Source organism: Kwoniella shivajii, chromosome 10, assembly GCF_035658355.1.
Source record: "Kwoniella shivajii chromosome 10, complete sequence".
Lineage (NCBI taxonomy): Eukaryota > Fungi > Basidiomycota > Tremellomycetes > Tremellales > Cryptococcaceae > Kwoniella > Kwoniella shivajii.
The window spans coordinates 1,322,605-1,341,792 of record NC_085917.1 but is presented as its reverse complement, the minus strand read 5'-3'; the positions used below and the strand labels follow the sequence as shown (position 1 = coordinate 1,341,792).

Sequence of the window (19,188 nt, the reverse complement as noted above, 5' to 3'; positions counted from 1 at the left end):
TTTTACTTTGAACGATTCGTTCTCGTTCTTCTAGGTCTATTTGATCCAAGGAGATTTGATACTTTTAGGTTTATTATTTGATTTGCTCATATGTTCGGTGGAATAATTCGAGAAATGTGTTACTCTACACTCTACAGTACTCGCTCGGCAGAGGACTACTGTAATCACAACAGTCCACTCGGATCGTTATCGGGGTGATTTCCCTTCTGTGAACTGTGACTAATAAATCGATCTTCATCCTTTGGACTTGCGCTCCCTTCTAACTACGACCGTAGTACAACTACAACTAACACATAAGTTAGAACCAATGGTATGAAGACATCTCTTACGTGTATTATCCCGACAGAAACTCTCATATTACTCAGGAAGGTGGTTCGTTCCTTTGGCTTTTATAGCGAGGAGCCCGATGAATGGAAGGATTAATACAAAGGAGGGACTCTCGACTGTACTCGTCTCTGAGTATAGTCTGACGAGAATCAACGTTCTAGAGGTAGTGGCCGATTGACGTACACACACTTTTAAAGACATCTTCTGCCATTGCAATTTTCACAAGGAGAAGAAGTCGACCTTTGTTCGAGAGGAGTCTCCTATCTCGCCTACATCAACTCATACATCACGTAGTCCAGCCAATATTACCTCTCGAGACTCCTCAATTCGATATAGTGTTTATTACTCAATCAACTTAGTATGCGCAGTACCAATACCGATACCGATACCAACTCGAAAGTACCCATTTTACCTCGTTCATCCTTGATAATCACACAAAAGCCAAATCCCAAATTATCTCCTAAACCATTTCAGCGTGCTTTGCACTTATCAAACTTACCTCCAAGTATCAAAGCAAGTCATTTTCAATATATACTATCTCATCCTGTCCATTCGTCGAGCAAGCATAAGAGGACAAAAAGGGATTCAGGAATAAGTATGTGAGTCCACGATCTTAACAAGTTCCAATCACATTGACGGAAGTAGTGGCTAGTGATGATGAATAGTTACGTCGCGTCGGGCTGATACTGTACTGTACTGTACTGTATGTCTGTGGAAAATATAGGATACAGATATACCATATTCCATTTGTTCATCCGAAATCTACCTTGGAAGTAATACGAAATTTCCTCAAGAGGATTTATTGTTCCCCCAAAGATGAAAATAATGATCCACATACAGTAGAACCGTCATGTATCATTCGTAAGCCCATGGAAGAAGATCAAGGTGTTATAGGTACAGTTGAAGAAAGGGAAGTCAATGAGAACGAAGATGATTCTCCAGAGGTATCATTGGATGAACTTGTAGTGACTGGAAAAGCGGAGCAAGGAGAGAAAGTAGATACTGTTGCTTGGATTCATTTCAGAAATGAAGATCAACGTGAGTGAACGTACCACTTCATAATCACGCATCTATCATGTTCAATCACATGGTCCACTTTGCGTGCGATCACAAATATGTCATTACTGTTCTCGTCTCACCCTCTTGATACTGATAACCAGAAGCCGAAAGCTGAAAGCTGAACTCGGACCCTCGTGTGAATAGTGTATAGAGCGAAAGACGTTTTCAACTCAATCACTATTGACGGAAGGAGAATCACAGTGAAAGTAGATAGGTTCAATCCTGGATTGTTCAAGAGAATGTTAAATCCGATAATTGACAGGAAAACAACAAATTGACATGTGCTTTGAATCTAAGTCATGTGCATTGTCGGACATTAGTTTTTGAGCAACCACTAAAGATCATTCATATTCGCTTTTCTGTACTTTTACATGTTATATATATCATATTTCATATTTCATTGGACGAAATACGTAGCGGACAAAACCGAATTACAGATGTATCTATACATCAGCTTCTCTCGCTTTAGATCAGAACTCGCATAAACAACAACATGTAACATGTATTCCTTCTTCTTTCGCGTTTTCGATTTCAATTATACTTCCAACATTTTCGAATTTATCTTTCGCTTCTGCTTCTATCGTCAAAACAAGGATCTTTCGTTTTATCCCTCTACTTCATCCATGGCAGTAATCAATCTTGATACAGCTTGGAATACCAGACCAGCTCTTTGTTTTTCCAGACTGCTGACTGGTGGTTGTGGTGGAGTTACAGGTTGAGGTGAAGTATTGCCACTTCCAGGTTGACCATTATTACCCGCATTATTATTATTTCCATCTGAACCATTTTGACCTTGAGTGTTCGATGTATTGTTTGTATGAGTATTTGTGGAAGCTGTTATTATATCTTGAGCTTTCTTATCTAATACAGCGAATACTTCTCTTATGCTTGCTCTCCATGAGTCCCATACAACACCGACAATATGTTGTTCTATAGCTTCTGATAAACCTGTACCTGATAACCTAGCTCCGTGAATGGTGATTTGAGCGGACGATCCGACGGAGGATGAATTGATGGGTGGATAAGGGAAAGTCAAGATTGTGGTAGTTCTTGATAAAAGTGCCAATTGAGGTAACGTTTGTTGAGGTGACGTGGAACATGCTTGACACTGAGTGAGAGAATGGAATAGTCGTAACGATCGAGCGAGAGGAGCGAATACTGCTAATGTGAGTGGGGTGTTTGTACCTGGTTTGGGGTCGAGAGTATGTTGTGTAAGAAGTGAAAGTATGTGCGGAACGAGTTGTCTGTGAGTACATCCCGTTGGTGCAGGAGAGGAGAAGTCGGGAAGTTGAAGTCCGGATGCAGGGTCGGCATTGGTGTTTGAAGAATCGGCATTATCCACATCATCTTGAATGTGTGTCAAGTTCAATAAAGCGAGATGAGGGTCCATTCCATGTTCATCACCTTGTCCTTCACCTCCATGGTCACCTTCCACGGCACCTTCCACATGTCCACCACCGTTGTTCTCGTTCAAGGAGAAAATGGCATCTCTTAATGCAGAAGTGGTATGTTGATCCATATCAGTATTGGGGAAAGGGTTGTCGCCTGTAGATGGGAAATCGTCGTTGTTGAAATGCACTTGAGGTTCGGGTGGTGGTGGTGCAGTGTACGGAAGATTGTGAACGAAGGAGGCGAGAGGAAGATCAGCAAGATAGCCATCGATAGCAATGGATTCGAGCTGGATAGGTCCCCTGTTAGCTGCAGAACCTGAATAGTATCATGAAAGTAGCTACTCACCATTTGATCGTCTGTCATGTTTTGCATTTCTTCACCTTCTTCTTCTCCTGTCAAACCCATATCCATTGCCATTCCCATCGCCATCTTCATGTCCATAGCTTCAGATCCGAAAGTACTCAAGTTCTCTCTTGTGCCAAGTTTTCTCTTCTTGCTTGTGTGCACGGGCGCTACGTGAGTCATGTTATGGTGTTGCATTGGGTCGAGGTTGACATGAGACATTTTCTGATCTTTTGGAACGGTGCGCCTGCGTTGTCGTGGTGCATAAACGCAAGCCCATCCTCCTGCTATGCATCGCGTACAAGATGGTCTATCACCAGAACATTTCTAATTATCAAGTGTCCGTATCAGCAATGGTAAGAAGCATCAATGCGGCAGAGTGGAATTCGAACTCACTTGTTTCGCTGCGTGACAAAGATCACAAGCTATTCGGCAATTCACAGACGTTAGCAGATTGAACCATTAAATCGTAAATTCATGTGAGATGTGATTATTGTATCTCACCTTTTCTGATGCTTGGTGGTCTGCCAAAAGAATTTGATCGTTGATTATCGAAATCACTTAAATCTGCATCTCTAGGGTCGAATTCACCTGGAGTACCCATACCACCCAAATTCAAATCCAAATCCGGTTCACTATCCATGCCATGATGATGATGGATTTGATGATGATGTTGTTGATGATGTTGATGTATATTTTGGTCATCCACATCGACATCTACAGTTGGTATATCTAATCCGTGTACTTGTACATCCATATCATCACCGACTGATCCGTCTTCTTTCATTTGGTGAGATGATTGTGAGAAATCAGGCTGTTGTAAAGCGTGATGTGTGAAATGGTGTGGTTGATGTTGATGATGATGTTGATGATGTATTTGGTGATCTCCCACCACGTCAATACCTGAACCCACATCAACATCGACATCCACACCTACGCCGACACCACCATCTGAATGTCCCAATGAACCCAGATGCGCTGAAGCAGCCGCTACCGCTGACGCCAAGGCATCGTTATCTGCTTGTTGTTGTGCCGTCTGGATCGCTTGATCATCCATCTTGACTTGTGGGATCTAGGACGCGTAGGATTGATTTTCTCTCTTCGAGTGGACTTGGATTGTGGAGGCTGTTTTGCTTTTGTTTGATTTGGGGTTGTTTATCTGATTAGAGTCAGCTTCTGATTTAATGTTTTTAATTCGGCGTTACAGATAGATGTGAGAAAGAGGCAGATGGTATCAGTTGAAAGATGTGATGAACTCGTACTCGGGAATAGGGGATATGACATTTGTGGTGTTGTAAACCAAGGATCACACCCGTTTCAATCTTCCCATTCCTCCCCTCCCGTGTCTTTTCCCCCTTCAACTCCGAAAACCCGAGGGTGTGGCAAAGCAACGTGTATGTCACACATTCTGAAACACCACTTCCCGGCGACAACTGAACACTCACCTGGTCGTATCTCAAGCGGAAAACGGGTGCGATATATATGTTATGAGAAGTGATGAGCGATGATGAAGAGGAAGGGAATACGATGTTTGTTGTCGCTGTATATGGTGGTGAAGACGTTGTTTTTTTTTCTTTTTCGATTATTCTATAATGGGGGGTGTTGGTCACTCGCTCACTGTTGCCACCCCATGCACAGAGGGGATTAATTCCCTCTTTGGGTGATATCCGAAGTGAATGATTGTCGGTGTTTCGATATCGCCGAATACATCCACCCAGTGTGGCAATTGGTATATGCTTAGTCATCGTGGGAAAGTTGTTCCCCCCCCTTTTGTTGGAGGTTGATCATCCCAAAACAAAAAGATGAAAGATGGAAAGAAAGAGGAGTATTATCATATCTTACTCACCAGATACGATCAATCTGTAACGCAAGCATCAGTGTCGTCGTTTATCTTATACTAAGCCCACACGCGAAACCTTTAATATTCTGCTGGGCGTCTCTGAAAGCATATCCAAGATGTCCGCACCTCTTGTGCAGTTTAAAAAAGGACCATCACGTCGGCCTGTACAATCCCGCAAACGCTCGCCTTCACCCATAGCCGAATCCGATCTCCCTTCTTCATCAACAGCTACAACGGTAATACGGCCGGACAAGAAATCTATAGCAAATCCACTTGTACAAGGAACCAAAAGAAGGCGCGATATAAACGAAGATCCTGTAGATGGCGGATTGGAAGATTTAGAGTATAGAGCAGATGAAGGTATGACACGTAGAGCAGATGAATTAGTCACAAGATCAAATGACTGGGATCTGGAAGCTGGAGATGGAGATGGAGATGTATTGAAAGAGAAGAAGATCAAACTGAATGAGGTATGTTCAAGTATCAGGACGAGAAGTGGTGACGAGTTGCTGACTGATTTAACATTGTTACAGGATGGAGATATAGATGATGGACAATATAGAGGAACATCAAATTATCTACCGACGATAAACAAAACTCGTGAAATACTAAACGCTAAAATGAAAGCAGGACCTATAAGAGCCACATCACATGTTAGAACTATAACTGTAATGGATTATCAACCTGATGTGTGTAAAGATTACAAAGAAACTGGATTTTGTGGATATGGTGATTCATGTAAATTCTTACATGATCGCGGTGATTATCTAGCTGGTTGGCAAATGGATAATTTAGATCCAAATTCTCAAGCTGTGATTGAAGAAGAAGATGAAGAAGAAGAAGTTCCTTTCGCTTGTTTGATATGTAGAAATAATTTCACAAATCCTGTCGTGACTAAATGTGGTCATTATTTCTGTATGAAGTGAGTCTCTGTGTCCTTCTCATCTTTCTGTTGCGAGTGCACAAGCTCGTATCAGCATCTTCAATGAACTTATACTGACTCCACGTTTTATCCACAGTTGCGCTACAAAACGCTTCATCAAATCACCTAAATGTTATGCATGTGGTGCCCCTACTTCTGGAATATTCAACACTGCGGATAAAATCTTGGCCAAGATGGAAGCTAGGAATAAGGCTAAAAGGGATGCAAAAGGTCTAAGAGATGAAGAGGAGAATAACGGTGGTGGAATCGAGATTGGTGGTGCTAGTGGTAGTGAAGGCGAGGAAGAAGAAGGAGAAGAAGACTAGTGTTTCTCAGAGGAGACCATAGAATGTCACAATTGATCTGTTGTACAAGTAGTGTTTGATACGAAATCATATTGCATGATGTATGCTAGTGGTAATCAATGCCATAATAATCAATCGATGAATGTCGGACAATGTCCAAAAATGTTATACACAAGTATGCTATTCGAAACAGATTTGACTCTTCAATCATTCTCAGTCGAATTGATTATTCAACTAATAATCATCGTCACTTCCATCGTTAGCGAAACCATTCCTTATGCCGACTTTGCCTTGTCTTGCAGCTCTCGCTCTTGCTTTTGCGCCTCCACCTCTACGTCTATCTTCGTCATCCGATTGATCATCTTCTTCCCTTGTTGCAGATACCAATGTTGATGACAGATTGGACGCCAGACTCAGATCCGTTGGTAAGACACCTGAGCCGTGCAGGCATGTATCAGCAGGATACCTTTAATGAGGCGTGATACGGGAATGAAGGAGAATCTCACCAGACTGTTTTAATCTGAATTCTAACATTTTGGTGGTAAAATGATCTGAATCTCCTAACTCTTCAAATCCTATCAATCTGACCACCAATGTGTTGTTAGTACCTCCTGGTTATCGAGTACCCTTCAACTATGAGGGATCTGATACGAACCTATCTACAGCTCGACCATCCACAAAACTTATTACGCACGGTAGTACCTGAACGGCCATCTTCGTTACTAAAAAAGGAATATCTGATACTGAAGCTCGTAAGAATAACGTATGAGGGTGAGAAGCAACTAGATCCTGTGATTCGAAGCAGGAATATCAATCCGTGTTTTCTTCTCCCATTCTGGATGATGTATAGTGATTACTGACTGATAATTTTTGGTCCATAATTTTACATCTTGAGAAATCGTTATGAAAGAAGTGTAACAGACAATATCTTTCCTTTCTGTGATTACGATATATGATCAGCGCGCATGCCTCGAATGAGTTTCCTTTTGAACGATATCCTTATCTCGTTATACGCTCTTAGTTAGACATAAGATGCATTTTGCTGTTATCCAGCATGTACTTCCTCCAAGGTAGGAGACGATGACTCACGACATTCTCTCTATCAATTGCTTTTCATCGGTGAAAGTGACAACTCCTCCATTATCGCTTTCTTTCAAGTTCTTAACTTGTTTGATCTCTCTTTGTAACGCTTCTATACGTCTATCTCTGTCTGTCGCAAAGTCGAACCCAGCTTCTTCTAATGAATCGAGCAAGGCGGAATCGGACAGAGTGGGTGAAGGTGGTGCGCTGTCTCTGGTATTAGCTGAGCGTTACGGTTCACGCCAGTGTATATGAGCAGGTACATACCTCATTGTTGTGTTGTTCAGTAGTGGGTCAGTCAGGTTAGAGGTCAACGATGCTGGTGAGATAAGTTTGGCTTGAGAACCGAAAATATAGAAGACGAAGAATGATGAAAACGCGTCAAAGCGCGAAAACATTTCCAAGTAATTTATTTAATGTCTGCGCCGAAATCCCAACGGAAAGAAAATGGCATTCGTTCGCATTCCTTCTAATAAGATAATCTTAATATCAGGTCATGTTGTGGCAGCCATAAGATACTTCTGCCCAAGATGAATGAATATACAGCACAGAACGTCTCAAGCCGTCCTACGAGGAGTATGAAACAACGTACCACTAGCACGTAAGTCGAAGCAATGGCGATATGATCACTATCTTACACGTTGCACACTTGTGAGCCTTTGTGGGACGTTTCCGCTTTTTGTCCCTTTCATCGTTTCTTACATTCGTCAAATGATCCTTTGGAGTCATGTTGAGCCAACATTGTGGCATAGCAGAGGCATATATAATAAATTGAATGTATGTTGATAGAATGAAATCTTCTGCCCTTCTCCACCTAAAACTTAAAAAATCGTAAAATAGAAGACTGAAAAGTGCAGGAAATCGCCCATAATCCGAATTATCACTCTTATAATCATAAACATCTAAAACAAAAGTAGTATTAACCCTTGACCTGTTCAAGCTTAACACATAAACCAATCTCCAGCAGCATTGAAGATTTCCCATATAGTATCCAGTAACCAAAACAGGACAATAATAATACTCATCATGGCACCGTACGTTCGTGTACCTCGACAAGAATCATCTTCGTCCTCCAATACTACTTCCACCGATAGCTCTTCCTCCGAGGGCGGAGCTACTGAGGGAGTGTCTTCGTTCATGGACGCTCATGCCAAAGAGGTTTATAGTAAGTCATCTCTTTCTTGGCACGCTTTCTTTCGCTGTTCGTTTCAATCAAGATCAATGTTATCGTCTTATCAACGAAAAGGTATTGTTATGTAAGCTAACGATTCATCTTTGTCGCCTGCGTAGTCGCTCTAGCTGTCGTTGCTGTGATCATCGTAGCAGGGTTCATATGGGCAGGGATGAAACATAAACTTTCTTTCCTCCCATTCAATCAGAAATGTTGCGTGAAATGTAAAAAGGGCATTGCCAAGAGTGAGACTGTAGATAAAGACTATTACGCTAATGATAAAGGCAAAGGATGGGTATGTAAACAATGTACCGATAAAAGAACGGAGGGGACTGTCGACGGTAAATCCGGTAATAACAAGAAAGACATAAAATCTAAAGAAGATAGAAAGAGGAGGTACAGTGTAGATGATGATGATCGAAAAAGAAGGATCAGTATGGAATATGAAGATGAACTTAAAGAGGATAGAAGAAGATCGAGGTTACCACCTAAGAAAAAGTATGAGAGTGAAGATGAAGATGAAAAATTATATGAGATTAAAGAGGAAAGAAGAAAATCAAAAGCGCCACCTAAGAAAAGGTATGAGAGCGAGGATGAGACAGAGTACGAAACTGATTCGGAAGATGATCACTCAGAGGATGAGCGGGATAGGAAAGTCACGAAAGAGAGAAGGGGCGATCGTAAATAAGGAGATAGAGTAACTTAATAATATCGTAAAATAGAGTCATGTGTACATACGGTGCATGTACAGTATGCAGGACGACGTAATTGCTACAAGTTTTAGCAATCTACCTATACACATCACTCGTCATGTCGTACTGGTACATTCGTGAGATTCATCCAGTTTAACTCTAGCATGGGGTGACAACTTTCAGCATACATGATTGTTCGTCAACATCTGTTCAGAAAATCTACATTTGGTTTCCAATACATCCTTTCGAGAAACTTCCTATCACGATGAAACATGAGACTATGTCTCTCTCATACGCCTGTTTTACCGCATCCTTTGCCCTACATTGCGGGGTAACGTTTCACTTGTCTTAGTTTGCTCCAGTGCAGACTAACATGCACTTCCCAGGTCCAGGAACTACCTTCACGTTGACTGATATCTTCCAAACTCGGGTAGTTATTCCAGCCAAATAGCAAAAAGAGCCTCATCGTCTTGAGCCACCAAGATACAAATTGAAAAAATGGATGTACCTAATCAAATGAATTCATTGACGGTCGAGCCGGATACGCAGGAGAGGAACCCAGCGACATATTGTGAGTTTCTCTATTTCACGCCACCCATCTCTCGCATTATCATACTAACAGCTGACAAAGAATTCTTTTAAGCAGATTTGATTGGCGTCCTAGGTGGTATCGCTTTCCTCTGCATTATCGCCACTATTTTCAAGAAACCAATCCAATCATGGTGGGATTACACGGTACCTACGCATTGTGGTAAATGCGGGAAAACTATAGATCACATTGATAAAAGAACTCGTGTGGCAGTCGATATACATAGAAGGATACTATTGTGTATTCCTTGGACAGTTTGGTATCATCCTAATTGTGCCACTGGTAAAGTCGTGCCTAAGGCATTAGATGTATAGATATTGCAAGATAGATGTTGTGTGTGATGTACTCCGTACGACATGTACTCATGCAATGATATTGAATATATCCTCTGAAGCTTTCTTCCCGTCCCGTTCCTTCCGGCTGTCTTCCTGCCTCTGCTTTCGCTTTTCTTCCACCTTCACCTCCACCTTCACCTCTCTCCGCTCTCATCTCTTTCTTACCACCCATGCTATCACCACCTCCCCCCCGCTTCCCTCCTTGTTCAGGCTCAAAGACACCATGTATATACCGCTCTGTCAATCAGTCGTCTGCCGTTTTACGCTGTTGGTTCGTGTCTTCTCGCCTGTCACACACGAAACAGTGTCTGAGCTTTCTTCCTTAGTCTACGTCAGTCTGTGCCTCATGAAATATGACCCTGTCTCATATGTCGTTTCACGTTACCCATCTATAAGTCTCACCCGTCATTTTCTACCGTCAGATTCTGACATTCCTTTGAAAGCTGGAAATAGTGATACGCCCATCCGTCCATTCTCGTTTCATACTTTAACGGAAACTGTTTCCAAATTTGGTAGCGAAGGATGGGGACAATGTGTTTGAAGCTATATATTATCTCGACTGGGTTGTTACTTCTCGTTGAGATCTTGAGCATTTACTAAATATTAGAAGAATAATACAATAAAGCAAAACACTTAAAATGTCAGAATCCAGTGATAGCAGTGATTTCTTCATGTCTATAGGCATTTGTGAGTGTATCGGCTTTGATAGCTCAATGGGTCATCGCTAGTTGACCAACTGATCAGACGTTTACGCAGGGATCATCATCGGAACAATCATCATTAGCCTGTGTATACCGGTAATTGGACTTCACAAATATGGGCGATATGCTCTATACGAGCCATGGCGCTGTTGTGCTGGCTGTCATAAGATGAAAGGTTCTGATTGGAGGCACAGAACAAAAGGCAAGACTTGTTGTTTCTCCACTACACGGTGCTTCTGTAAGGATTGTGTCATTGAAAATAGACATAAGGTAGGAGGAACTGGACTGAATAGCGTCTGATTGCTGGAGAAATCTGAGCAAAACCGATGGCGATTTCATAAATGCATGATTACTACATTTCCGTATCCATCTCATCGCATATTATATCTGAATGGTCTCTATCAGCATCTGTCTTCAATGATAAGATATGGAGTAGGCCTACTAACCTTAATCGACTTTGATGCTCTTGCTATCTACGATTGTTCCGAAAGCGTCCCCCAATTCCGCCAATGCTACCCTTGTGAGATCTTCCCCTGATACACCTGGGATATCTCGATCACCTACAGCATCTTCAACAATGATAACTTCCAAACCCAATTCGTCCGCTTTTCTAGCTGTAGTACTAACGCAAACATGAGCCATATAACCAGTCAAGACGACTTTCTTCCCAGCGTCACCTAAACTTTTCAAGTATTCTTCAAGTTCTGTACCTGCAAACGAACTTGGTTGTCCTTTCAATATAGTCTTTTCGTTTCCTCCTTCTACAGGTTTCAACTCGTCGAATTCATCGAAAAGAGGTGTGTTGGGTGTAAAGATTGGTGCTCCTTCAGGTGTCTTGTGTAAGACATGTATAATATTTCGTCCACCATGTTGATTGTTACCGTCTCGATATTTCTCTAAAACGGTTGATACCCCTTTTCTAGTATTCTCAATGTTTGTGGTCGCGAGGGATCCGTTTATATATTCGTTTTGAGCATCGATGATGATCAATGTCGAATCGTTGATACTGGCTGTTGAGGCTTGTTCGCCTAATAATTGACGTAGACTTTGTGCGGATGACATCTTACTCGTTGATTGAGAGAATTAGTATTGAACTATGTGAGATGAAGTGGAGTGAAGTGGTTAATCAGAGGGACGGATGGGATGAGGAGAATTATGTCAGATCCGTAAAAGGCGAATGCATACCCGTGTATATATATATATATATAGTAAATGTATAGGTGACTCCCAAGACCATTTGGCTTTATAATCACCTGATCAGATCTTTACTTTACCGGCATTTACGGATCTTGCTTGATGTCGCTGGAAGGGATGAAGCCATTATTCGTCATCACTTTAAACCTCTTTGATTATCAATCATCTTAGTTAATCATCTCAGTACGAGTAATTATTAATCTCATTCAGGCTGAATCTGGCTAAGTTACCGATTGTTATTGATCCCATTCAGCGTTTGTCACCCATTCTTCTCATCAAGGCGCGCTTATCACATTTTACATTTTGCCGAGGAAGGAATGTTAAACGCGACGCAGAACAAGGTCTTGTGAGGTTTGTCTTCAAGCAAGGTAAGGAATCTCAGTTCCATAGAGCCAAGAGCACGCGTTTGCCGAGACAGAGGTATGCGGCAGCCTAACACACTTTCAATGATCTTCTCACCCATCCTGCAGAAGGGCACTAATATCGCCCGATACAAAAATCGAATTCGAGTTACAAATCGTGGTAAATGGGACAGGATCTTCGTTGATAGCTACTTGTTATATAGGACTAGGCACTGCGTGATCAAGCTCACCTATCCGTCTCCAGAACTTAGTCTGACTTCCAGTCACAAACCTGAATGACATAGGTACGGAGATTTTTCTCCGCCAACTGACAAATACGAGTATAGCTCCTCCCGAAAGTTCAATCTGCACCCTATCATATCCTCTATGATGATTTGCCGTCATTCAAACCAGATTGGTGTGCCTTGATCAGCCAGACATGGCTTAGGAAAGAATCTCTGGTATTCCTTTGTGATACCTACGTGAGTCATCGGTGTCTCTCTAGATCCATCATCGATAAACCAGGATCTCCAGCATGGTCGCACGACGGTGATTCCATCTCGGCAAAAACCCATATTTGCTAATTCCACGGGTGGGTCAACCTTCTCCTACTGTTATACTACTCCTATGAGTTTGCGGCTTACGGACGTGTAATGAAGGAGCTCGGTAAACTGATATATATCACAGGGGGCCTGGACGATCTCTGGGGCAAAGCCGTGCATTTTCCGAGGTGGCTCCGCGAATCCCTTAACAAGCATGAGGTCGCAAAGCATAAGCGATCGGTCCGCGTGTATCTTGATCGGTCCGGAGGACGCAACGCCACTCGAGTAGGGCTAAGGGCATTCCAGCCTGAATCTTTGGATAAAAGCGCTATACATCGCCGTTCCCGCGGCCGTCCATTCTTAGTGTTTAGACAAGCTCATTTCCCGCCGGCTAGGGACGTGCCTGTCATAGAAAGTTTTTGTCACTTTGTTTGTCCTCGATTGAGGGATATCATCGATTTCGGTTTTCATCAGGTCGTAATATGGCGTAGGGGCATACGAGGGGACATATGGGCTCTTCTCCTGGACGTGGAGAGTCTTGGAGGTGGGGGCAGAAATAGATGAAAGGGAAAGGGGGAAAAGCAAGGGGGGACAGGAATTCGTTCAAGCCCCTCATCTGTTCTCCGGACGTGTCGGGTCAAATCGGCCAACTAGACTTTTTTTCTTGTTGTTCTTGTAAGTCCTCGAGGTATTACAGCAGATATATAAATCTCCAGAAGAATTTGAGAAGAGAAAATCAAGTCTCCCTCCCTTGTTCAGTATTTTCCATACCTTAGAATCTTAACACCTGTTTTAGCTGGCCATACCTGACTGGAAAAACAACAGAACAGAAATAAATCATCAGTCATCATGGCCGAGCTCAAATCCACCCCTAGTCATCAAAGTGGCAATTCAATCATCAAGCCTCACGATGCTGCTGAGGCCCTTCACATCACAAAGGATCCTAGACGTATCGAAATCGAAAAGAAATTAGTCAGAAAACTCGATATGAGATGCTCTCTTTTCGTTGTCATCTACATCATGAGTGAGTCGCTTGACGAAAAGCGGCAGGTCCGTTGTCTCTCCTTTCACTGATCATCATACTTTGCAAATAGATTATCTCGATAGAAATAACATCGCTTCAGCTAAAGGAAAAGGTTTAACCCGAGATCTTAACCTTAACGCTACTCAATATTCCACTTGTTTGAGTATTCTATATGTCGGATACATTCTCATGCAAATTCCTTCCAACATGATCATCAACAAGATCAGTAGACCTTCATGGTATATCGGTACTGCCGTACGTACACTCCCTTTCTCCTTCTGCTATCTTGTGATTCGAGACTGACTTCATCGTCTCCATCTCATAGATGCTTATCTGGGGTGCCATCTCTACCTGTTCTGGTGTCGTCACTACTTACGGTGGTATGGTCGGTATTCGATTCTGTCTCGGTTTCGTAGAAGCCGCTTTCCTTCCCGGTGCTCTTCTCATTCTTTCGAAATGGTACACTAGAAGAGAACTCACCTTGAGAAACGCCATTCTATTCGGTGGTAACTTGATTTCGAACGCATTCGCTGCTTTGGTTGCCGCTGGTGTTCTTTCCAATATGGAGGGCGTTCTCGGTCACGCTGCTTGGAGGTGAGTTTTTCTTTTGTTTGCATACCAAGATTTCATATATGAGATACAAATATTGACGACGGTCTTTCATTTGTAAAATCTCTCTAGATGGATGTTCTGGATCGAAGGTGCCGCTACCATGTTCTTTGCTCTTTTATGTTTCTTTGTCCTCCCTGATCTCCCTACCAATACCAAGGGATTCACTGAAGAAGAACTTGAAGTTGCTCAACTTCGATTACTTGAAGATGTTGGAGAAGCCGATCAAGATTCATCTGAAGAATCGATTTTCTCAGGTTTGATTATGGCTGTCAAAGATACCAAGATTTACGTTATGATGTTCACACTTACAGCATATGTTGTTGGATTATCTTTCAACGCATTCTTCCCTTCTCTCACTGGTACCCTTGGATTCAGTTATATACCCACACTTCTCATGTCTTCTCCTCCATGGGTCTTCGCTACTATCGTTTCGATGCTTAACGCTTGGCACGCCGATCGGACTCAAGAGAAATTCTGGCATATAGTCATTCCGATGTTTTTCGGTTTGATCGGTTTCGTCATTTGTATGGCTACTCATCAAACCGCCGCTCGATACGTCGCTCTTTTCCTTCAAGCTTCTTCTTATGCCGGTTTCATCGTTTTCTACTCTTGGATATCTTCATCTTTCCCTCGACCCCCAGCTAAAAGAGCAGTCGCCATCGCCATGGTCAACGCTTTCTCCCAACTCGGTAATATCGCAGGTTCATACGTCTGGAAACTCGATGCCAACGGTTATCGAAAAGCTTACGGTATCGTCACTGCCATGTTCGGTGTCGCTATCATTGGCGCTTTCATATTCCGAATGATCCTTGTTAACCTCAACAAGAAACTCGAGGCTGGTGAACAAGCTTGGGAGACTAGACCAGATGTCACTGACAAAGGTCAAAGACTTGAACACGTCGAGAGAAACGACGAAGCTCTTGACATGAAGAGGGGTTTCAGATATCTCATTTAGTTACCATTCTTATAATTATTTACAAATACATTAAATCATGCATCTCACGGGACTTTCAATTTGCATTTGAGTTCATCAGGAACAAACCATGATATTGAAGTTCGCATTCCACCGTTCACCGTCAGCCATAGATCTCAAATGTAAGTCGATATCATTTGGGGCGCATCTGAAGTCTTCTGCAACCTGCCACGTTTCGTCATGTCCAATGAGGTTCATGCCATACATACAACTTGGTGTCTTCAAAAACTTCACTCAAACCGATAGACAATTCACCACTCAGCGCCGTTCAACTTTCCCAACAGTATTCGATACTCTTGAGCTAAATCCGCTCCGTTTTTAGTTTTTGATAAAGATTCTACTAAATCCGAAGCTACTTCCCGTTTATCGAGACCTACGATCATTTCGTTCCATTCTTTAGTATTCGACGATCTACATTATTCGTTGAGTCAGCTTAGCATGCCGAACCTAACCAGCTTACCTGTATATCGGACCGATGAGTTCTTTCAATACTTCTTCTGCTCTAGCTAAGAAGCCTTCATTACCCAAATACTTAATATAAGACGAGGCGAATTCTTGGTATTCGTCTGTTGATTCCAAAATTACACTAGCTTTGATTCTCATCTCATAATGACCCATAGTCATAGATTCTGTCCACCATTCTCCACCTGGATCCCTCTTCTTGCCTTTCCACAGTGCTGTTGTGGATTTATCAATTATACCAACTATGCCTTTCGATATCGAGGTAAGTGGACTCGACGTGATATAGCGTGGAGAAGAGATGATAATCCATGCAGATAAAGATGGATCATAGGCGTATGCGGTGGGAAGGGACGTGATGAGCACTGGGATTCCGTTGGGACGAAGGAAGCAATCTTTGATTTCCAAGGAATCGGTTGCTGGAATCGTTGAAGGTGGATCGAGAAGATGAGAAAGACTCGTTGATCCGAAGATAGTTTTACCTTTCCGCGAGTCGCTAAAAATTCTCATTGTCAGGTATTTCAACACAACGTCTGTTAAGAGTCGAACTTACATCACGCGAATTTGGCAATCTGAGGTGATTACGAGCAACTTATCATTGCTGGCTTGCAAGTCGTAACAAAGAGCGCTGAGCTTGAGGTTGGACAGCCTGGTCGAAAAAGTCAGCCTAGGTTTCCTCCCTCGCGAGCAGGAACAATCTCACTGTCTTCCTGACGGAGAGTAAACAACGACGCTGCCATCTTCACAAGCTGCCGCACAGACTTTCGATGTGACGGCTAGAGCTAAAACGGCTGAAGATTGATAGTCAACCCATTGGCTTTCACCATCTCTAACGAAAATGATTTTGTTTGTGCCATCAATTGTAGTAGAGTTGTGGGCTTCGAGATATCCTGTTCCTTCTGCTTGAGGGAGAGTTGCTCGGACAATTGACTGTATTTGAGGTATTGGCAGACTTCTACCGGAAGAAGATGGTCCAGATTGCACAGCGACTCGAGGTGCTCGAAGAACTTCCACTGAAGTCAGATTGGGTTCAGTAGTAGGCATCAATCTTCCCTTAACAGTTCTTGTCTCTTCTTCTGCAAACAAAACAGGTTTCCTCTTCAAGCCTGCACGGGGTGAGTCTCCGTTAATCTGTCTGCTTCCATTGCCGAATGCGTTATGTGCGTCCTCGAACATCTGTTGAGTGGAGGCTTGATGTCCAGAAGAGCTTGAAAATCCTTGTATTGGACCTGAGAAAGGATCTCTAGACGGAGGTTGAAGTGATCGGGAGTTAGATGCGGGGTTGGCCAGATCGATGCGTCGGTTCGTACCCTTGACCTTCTTCTTCGGTAATAAGACGTTGACTGCACTAGAAGTGGAAGCGGAGGGACCAAACGAGTTGGATATTGATAGAGGTGCTTGAGCCGATATGACTTGAGGAACATGTCGTTTGGTCTTATACTCGTACTCGTCCAGCACTTTTTGGGTCATCTCAGGTTGGCCGAGCTCAGGGAATTCAGAAGGGTCGAAAGAGATTGCGCATATTGAGCCATCTGCAGAGCAGCCATAGAGGTTGTAGCCGTCATTCGACCTGAAATTCATGGCTCGTGATTAGCAATGACTTAGCCAGCTTCAACCTGCACTCACCAACACAAGTCCAGCAGATCCCGCCCAAATATGTCTTTCAGTACTACTAATGGCTTATGCATTGTATTTCTCCAGATCGAAATACTGAAATCATTCGCGCCCAGCGCTAACATACAAGATGCAGTTGCTCGACCAGGCGCATCATCTTTACGGAAGAAGAGACGAGGGTTGAAAGCCTGGCAGGAAGAGTTAGTGTTGAATCATGATCCTGTCTGAGGACAACTCACTGCTACTTGGATTGTGTTCTCATGCCCCACAAACGAAATATCTGATGCCCATCCCTCTCTTTCAATGACAGCTGCAACAAAGACAGGTCCATTCATGGCATTTGAAGCAGCGATGAAAGCTCCGTCCGGCGACCAACTAATCCAACTATCAGCCACCTGTGCTTTCCTGGGAATCTAGCTGAATACCTGCCTGAGTCTCCGAAAGAAAGTACTTTGGGGTGATGTTTCGAAAGGTTTAGAAACTGTTTCTACCAAAGACCAATCTTCAGTATTCCATACTCTAACTGTTTTGTCGTCAGACTAAGCGGTACAGTGGTCGTCAGCTGTGTGCAATGGGAAACTCAAAGTACAGTTAGCTCACCTGAGTAGCTAGGAAGTTCCCCACAGGATCCCAACAAACACCCTTTACAAATCCTTGATGTAGGTCTAACTTCCTTAATCGCTCTATGCGAGATATCAGCTGTTCTCCCCATCAAACAAAGATGCTCAGCTCACCGAAAGTAGTTCCATCCCATATCCATACTTTACTATCCAACCCGACCGAAGCTAACATTGAATCGTCTCTTGACCATGCCAAATCAACGACATCTATACACTTCTTTATCAGCTACCTTGAACGGCTGATACGAACCAAACAGCTGACTTACCTGCTACATGCCCGACCAGTCTGGTGAGTGCTTTCCAATTCTCATGATTGACTTCCTCAGATCCCCAAAGTCTACCAGCACCCTCTCTAATTCTTTTCTATCAGCTATTGCGTTCTAATACCACATCATCGTTTATCTAAAAGCAACTTACGGATCTATACCCCATATCATGATTACCTGATCGTCGGAACCCGTAGCTAAGAAGCGACCATGATGTGCCCAACGAACTGTGAGGACAGGTCCTGCAGATCGTCGTTTAGTCAGCTAAGAGACTCAGAATACGGCGGAGACACTCCCTATCAGCTCACCCGTATGAGCTGCCATGGTACATAAAAGTTTATAATTCGCTTCTTCCTTCTCAGCTTCCTCATCAAGAATAGGTAATGTTGACCATATTTTGACCTTGTTGTCTGTGAAAGGAGATATATCAGCGAAGGACGTTGGATTGTTGAGAGAAAGAAAGCGTTTGAAATGAAAGAGAACGAATGGGAGTGGAGAAATCTGACCAACTCACCCAACCCTCCTGTAGCTATTCTTGTCCCATCAGGATGGACTGAAATGCTATATATCGGACAACGACCTTTCTTCTCACCGACTGTTCGATATATTCGCTGAGGTCAGTCAGCTGTTCCTAGGACTGGAAAGAAGAGAGGCAGCTGACCAGAATGCTCAATCCAACTGGGTTTGGTAACCCTCATATTGGACTATATCTTCTCTCTTTCGGCGGGATGACCGGAGCTCAGGGAGTCAAGCCGTCGTAAGCAGTGTTAACGAGAGAGAATATCGCT

General features: G+C 43.0%; 9 protein-coding genes across 9 annotated transcripts; 5 read left to right on the top strand and 4 right to left on the bottom strand.

The window, feature by feature from the left end:
- Positions 1-687: 687 nt before the first annotated feature.
- On the top strand, positions 688-1,664 carry IL334_007380 (uncharacterized protein; the record flags this gene model as incomplete). The annotated part of the gene is made up of 3 exons (XM_062939070.1): positions 688-926; positions 1,052-1,365; positions 1,531-1,664. 3 exons carry the CDS (start codon positions 688-690, stop codon positions 1,662-1,664), a joined length of 687 nt encoding a protein of 228 aa, XP_062795121.1.
- A 326-nt stretch (positions 1,665-1,990) lies between these two features.
- IL334_007379 (uncharacterized protein) lies at positions 1,991-4,177 on the bottom strand (the record flags this gene model as incomplete). Its single annotated transcript, XM_062939069.1, has 4 exons — positions 1,991-3,064; positions 3,124-3,447; positions 3,517-3,545; positions 3,625-4,177. The coding sequence occupies 4 exons, from the start codon at positions 4,175-4,177 to the stop codon at positions 1,991-1,993; spliced, it is 1,980 nt and encodes a 659-aa protein (XP_062795120.1).
- Positions 4,178-5,076: 899 nt separating this feature from the next.
- IL334_007378 (uncharacterized protein) lies at positions 5,077-6,208 on the top strand (the record flags this gene model as incomplete). Its single annotated transcript, XM_062939068.1, has 3 exons — positions 5,077-5,430; positions 5,494-5,882; positions 5,980-6,208. The coding sequence occupies 3 exons, from the start codon at positions 5,077-5,079 to the stop codon at positions 6,206-6,208; spliced, it is 972 nt and encodes a 323-aa protein (XP_062795119.1).
- A 213-nt stretch (positions 6,209-6,421) lies between these two features.
- IL334_007377 (uncharacterized protein) lies at positions 6,422-7,539 on the bottom strand (the record flags this gene model as incomplete). Its single annotated transcript, XM_062939067.1, has 6 exons — positions 6,422-6,621; positions 6,694-6,770; positions 6,843-6,976; positions 7,049-7,124; positions 7,277-7,474; positions 7,535-7,539. 6 exons carry the CDS (start codon positions 7,537-7,539, stop codon positions 6,422-6,424), a joined length of 690 nt encoding a protein of 229 aa, XP_062795118.1.
- A 754-nt stretch (positions 7,540-8,293) lies between these two features.
- IL334_007376 (uncharacterized protein) lies at positions 8,294-9,126 on the top strand (the record flags this gene model as incomplete). The annotated part of the gene is made up of 2 exons (XM_062939066.1): positions 8,294-8,432; positions 8,558-9,126. The coding sequence occupies 2 exons, from the start codon at positions 8,294-8,296 to the stop codon at positions 9,124-9,126; spliced, it is 708 nt and encodes a 235-aa protein (XP_062795117.1).
- A 502-nt stretch (positions 9,127-9,628) lies between these two features.
- Positions 9,629-10,033, top strand: IL334_007375 (uncharacterized protein; the record flags this gene model as incomplete). Its single annotated transcript, XM_062939065.1, has 2 exons — positions 9,629-9,701; positions 9,774-10,033. The coding sequence occupies 2 exons, from the start codon at positions 9,629-9,631 to the stop codon at positions 10,031-10,033; spliced, it is 333 nt and encodes a 110-aa protein (XP_062795116.1).
- A 1,169-nt stretch (positions 10,034-11,202) lies between these two features.
- Positions 11,203-11,817, bottom strand: IL334_007374 (uncharacterized protein; the record flags this gene model as incomplete). Its single annotated transcript, XM_062939064.1, has 1 exon — positions 11,203-11,817. The coding sequence occupies one exon, from the start codon at positions 11,815-11,817 to the stop codon at positions 11,203-11,205; it is 615 nt and encodes a 204-aa protein (XP_062795115.1).
- Positions 11,818-13,681: 1,864 nt separating this feature from the next.
- IL334_007373 (uncharacterized protein) lies at positions 13,682-15,423 on the top strand (the record flags this gene model as incomplete). The annotated part of the gene is made up of 4 exons (XM_062939063.1): positions 13,682-13,856; positions 13,927-14,111; positions 14,182-14,450; positions 14,538-15,423. 4 exons carry the CDS (start codon positions 13,682-13,684, stop codon positions 15,421-15,423), a joined length of 1,515 nt encoding a protein of 504 aa, XP_062795114.1.
- A 269-nt stretch (positions 15,424-15,692) lies between these two features.
- Positions 15,693-19,098, bottom strand: IL334_007372 (uncharacterized protein; the record flags this gene model as incomplete). The annotated part of the gene is made up of 14 exons (XM_062939062.1): positions 15,693-15,852; positions 15,902-16,396; positions 16,454-16,549; positions 16,604-17,470; positions 17,527-17,702; positions 17,754-17,889; positions 17,944-18,053; positions 18,115-18,197; positions 18,249-18,341; positions 18,401-18,486; positions 18,552-18,642; positions 18,709-18,810; positions 18,915-18,995; positions 19,062-19,098. 14 exons carry the CDS (start codon positions 19,096-19,098, stop codon positions 15,693-15,695), a joined length of 2,613 nt encoding a protein of 870 aa, XP_062795113.1.
- Positions 19,099-19,188: the final 90 nt, after the last annotated feature.